Source organism: Triticum aestivum, chromosome 7A, assembly GCF_018294505.1.
Source record: "Triticum aestivum cultivar Chinese Spring chromosome 7A, IWGSC CS RefSeq v2.1, whole genome shotgun sequence".
Lineage (NCBI taxonomy): Eukaryota > Viridiplantae > Streptophyta > Magnoliopsida > Poales > Poaceae > Triticum > Triticum aestivum.
This window is the reverse complement of record NC_057812.1, coordinates 10,710,914-10,714,922: the sequence shown is the minus strand read 5'-3', so window position 1 is coordinate 10,714,922 and position 4,009 is coordinate 10,710,914. Positions and strand designations below refer to the sequence as shown.

Here is a 4,009-nt window from a genome sequence, read left to right as displayed (position 1 = left end):
TGCATTCAATTCAGTCTTATTGCGAGATTGGTGGTGTCGACTACTTCCAAACACGCTGGGATGATACATACAATAAAATGAAGGGGTCTGATAATTCTTCGACTGCCAAGTTCGATAGACACGAGATTGACACAATAATTTGCCAAGATCGTTATCTCCCCAAGTTTATCGCAATAATCTCGCTGATGACCCATCTCGGCGGAAAAGCGACGTCTACGGTGCCATGGGACAACTGCGGTGGCTTAATGAATTTTATTGTCATGGATGATGATCTCGTACCAGAACAGCGGTGACATTGTATGCTTCTTGTTATGCATCCTATATATTGTAATTCATCTCAGACATTCATGAATCTTCATTTTGACTCTTGAGTTGCAGTGCACTCCATATCCTGCCCCTCCGCTTTGCCCTTGATAGAGATCTGTCATTCCTACCAGCTTTGTACTCATCCACCGTCCTAGAAGTATAGGGAGCGACTAGGATAGAAAAAGGGCCTGTGGTGAAAGAATAGAAAAAACAGCCCTGAGCCGTTGGATCAGAGGTGGATGGCACAGATTTTGGTTGAGGGGTCTCAAGCCAAGCCACTTAATGTATTTTTTATGAAAACACCCCTACCAACAGTCAGTTATATAACAGAACTTTTGCAGCAACCACCTGAAACATCTCATCTTCTTCTCCATTCGTTATGTACAGTGACCATTTATAGATCTGCAGTTCTGTCCAAAAACCACTTAATCTGCACAGTGATGATGCCCCATATCTTGTTAGTTTTATAATAAAAATCTTTGCGCATAACTACTTCATGAAATCCATGTATATTTCAGTACATTAGTGGCTTGTACTACACCACTAATTACGCAAGGAAGTTGAATATGTTTGTCACTACAAAGTGTGTCAATATGTATCACAAATATGTGAGTACATACAGAAAATTAAGCCACCCCTTTTAAGCATAACTAAATGTTAGTCTGCGGTCTGGGCTAACATAAAAGACATACATTCGTATATATCTTGATGATACATGGTAGCACCACTTTTAGTACACGGCAAGCAAGACACTATTAGGGACTAATATGATCACTATTCAACTGGCATTGCTATTTTTAAAAAGACCAGCTTTACTATATTGATGGCACATGACAGAAAAGCTCTAGCCTTTCCCTAGAACTGCTTCTTGCTCACCAAGCTTCATGTGCTGGGAGAGATCAAACCAAACAAACATGATTCGGTTGGACACAAGACTTATTTAGGTGTATGCAGAGAAGTTCTTGCAATCTTAAGGAAGGGAAGACGTTGAGAAAATCTTCTTTTGTCCATCTGTAGTCCTGATGTTTCCCATTGTCAGAGCATCATCCATCTACAAATACAAGAAAAACAATTGTAGTTTACATCACAAGGCAAGAAATAGAAATAATTATGTTCTCTTATGGACTGAAAGGTTGTAAAGCTTCCAATTATGGTTCAGTCATGCACATACATTTCTGTAGTGTTTGCTGAGTAGTAGCTAGCACATAATATAAGAGCGTTTTTGACACTATAAGACTATCATGGCTTCTATATATTTCAACTCAATTTATCACAACAGTTTACATACTGTTGCAACAGAAAATAGTAGCTGAACTTCCTTTTTCACCTTTTGCAACAGCTAATTTGGTTCTCATATTATGCATGAAGTGAGGCTGAGATTTATCTATTTGGACAATGTGTCACGTCTTGGACGGATCACCTGGAGAAAATAGGAATATAGGCTAAAGAAGGTGAGCAGTCCTGATTTTTCATGATACTTTACCTTCAGGACTTCTGTGGCCCAAATACCCTTAGCTGTTTATGGTAAATTTTACCTTTCAGTGATATCATGCTTTCATGCTGTTTCGTTGTGCACCATTGGTTCTAATCTGTAGATCATTTTGTCTTATCTGATGTTTCTGTCTGAATTTTTCAGGAGGCTTACTTAAGACGTGTATCAGCATGCTTGGCAACAGGTAACTTTAAAAAATATCAATTGATCCACTTTTTGGAAGTGCTGATGTAGTTGATATACTATGATTGTGAAGATGGAATCATGATTAATATGGTGGTTGGTGGTGAGGTAGCTCTTCTAAAGTCTATGGAAGAAACCAGTGGATTCGTCATTGCAGAGATGCCAATACATGTAAATAAACACTTCTTGACACTTAAAATCTGTTTTGCTAGTAATACAGTGAGCTCTTGTGATCTAAACTGAAAATATTTGCAATGCAGGTTTCTGAGATATTATGAGTCTCAAACTCTCAATTCTCTTTAGAAATTACTGTTACACTTCAGGACTAACTACTCCAGTTTCTATTGGTCCCACTTTGACTTGTGGGATTACTCTTTGCTTCTTTCATATGTGGATTGGTCTTAAAATTAGGTTTCAGAATAATGGGATTTATGTTTCTTACTTCTATTTACTGAGAAATGGACCTTTTTTTTTACGTAAAAGTCCTTATCTGTCTATGTACTTCTATTTCGTACAGCATTTCTATGTTCTTGTCAGTTATCAAGGAAATGAAGATTTTCATACTAGTATCACAATCAAACCTATTCCTAAGCAGAGGAAAGTTACTCACACAAACATCTTTAGTTCTAACCGGATCAGTTGCAAAGAAACAGCCCAATTGGTATTGCCATGAAATGCTGCAGCTTTGTCAGAATTGGTGCGCCTCAGCTGTAGCTTTGTTATATTATCCTTTAGAGAAATACATGCTATTGTCTGTTACACTTGAAAACACTAGATGTTGACAGGGATCTACGTGTATAGTTCATTATTATGTTTCATAATTTGTTAATATATTTAACATAGTATTCATCTAATGTTCTTTTTTTCAATATATTCCTGTGAAAAATTACTAGTTTGTTCCCATGCATCTGTCTTTTATACCTGTGCACTTTGCATACTCTGGAGGTGTAGACTGTTCGTTGAAATGTTATAATTTAAACCTAGGATGTTTACTTTGCTTCTACCCTTTCTTTGTTACACAGTAATAACATGAAAGTTGGACAGGGAACACTTCAGATTTTCCTTCAAGTTGTCTATATATGATAACAGAATGTAGCATTGTTCATTTCAACGTGGTGGTTGATCTGCCCTCTACTGCAATTCACCCGGAACCTGTTGGTGCCATTTATATTACCGTACCTTATTTTGCTTCCCGCTGTAGTGTACTGATGACTGAATGGCAGACTGGAATTCTTTGGTTTTGTTTGATGATGTTGCACAAACGATATGCTACTTCATGCGAGATTATTTTTTTCCGTGAGGAGCCATTCAATACAAATCAACACTCGGTCCACACGACCCTCAAATCAACTAAAAGTCACATACTATCTGTAGCATGTCGTCTCTCAACATACTTGACTTGCTTGTCAATTCCAGGATCTCTGATTACGTCGGCTTCATACTGATCGGTGGAGACTTCGGCCCTGTTTGTTTCAGCTTTAGGCAGCATATTCTAGTAGGCAAAATCAGAAGTTGAAACCAACAGCTATTTTTTTAGATGAAAACCAACAGCTATTTGGAATTTGCTTTGCCAGGAGCAGTAAAGCTTGCCGGTGGTGTGAATCCTGGTTTGAAGCCAACCGAAGTTGCTGAAGCTGAAACAAACATGGCCTTCATCCACTTCCAGTCTTCTTTCTCCTATTAGAAACAAAGCCTAGATCAATGGTGATATAGTTAGTGCGCTAATTACGTGAAGAAGAAAAAGGACATTACATACGGACAATTCAATTCGGTGTCTGCGCTCATCTACACCCGTTGAACGGTAAAATAAAATAAAACAGCAGAAAATTAAAAAAATCCTTTTTTGTGATGCTAGATGCTCAATGTGAGATGTCCGTCCAAAATTTTGGGGTGTTTGGATTTTCGAGGAGCTCGTGGCAAAAAAAAAGAAAAAAAATCACCAAAATTTGCACAGGCATCATGCACATTAGCATCTTCCATCACAATTTTGTTTTGATTTTTTTCTATTTAAAACGATTTTAATGTTCA

General features: G+C 37.7%; 2 protein-coding genes across 3 annotated transcripts in view; both read left to right on the top strand.

The window, feature by feature from the left end:
- The window catches only part of LOC123150334 (uncharacterized), an 8,341-nt gene extending 7,964 nt beyond the window's left edge, over positions 1-377 (top strand). The window contains exon 6 of one of the 2 annotated variants that reach the window (XM_044570203.1): positions 15-377. In XM_044570203.1, the coding sequence (XP_044426138.1) occupies positions 15-293 (279 nt within the window). In that variant the 3' untranslated portion in view covers positions 294-377. The remainder of the gene's footprint in view (positions 1-14) is intronic. The other variant, XM_044570202.1, reaches the window with a different exon arrangement.
- Positions 1-2,274, top strand: part of LOC123150338 (eukaryotic initiation factor 4A-I) — a 48,225-nt gene extending 45,951 nt beyond the window's left edge. Inside the window, exons 6-8 of the mRNA XM_044570207.1 lie at positions 1,943-1,982; positions 2,055-2,152; positions 2,242-2,274. Of these exons, the coding sequence (XP_044426142.1) occupies positions 1,943-1,982; positions 2,055-2,152; positions 2,242-2,259 (156 nt within the window). The 3' untranslated portion in view covers positions 2,260-2,274. The remainder of the gene's footprint in view (positions 1-1,942; positions 1,983-2,054; positions 2,153-2,241) is intronic.
- The last annotated feature ends 1,735 nt before the right edge of the window (positions 2,275-4,009 follow it).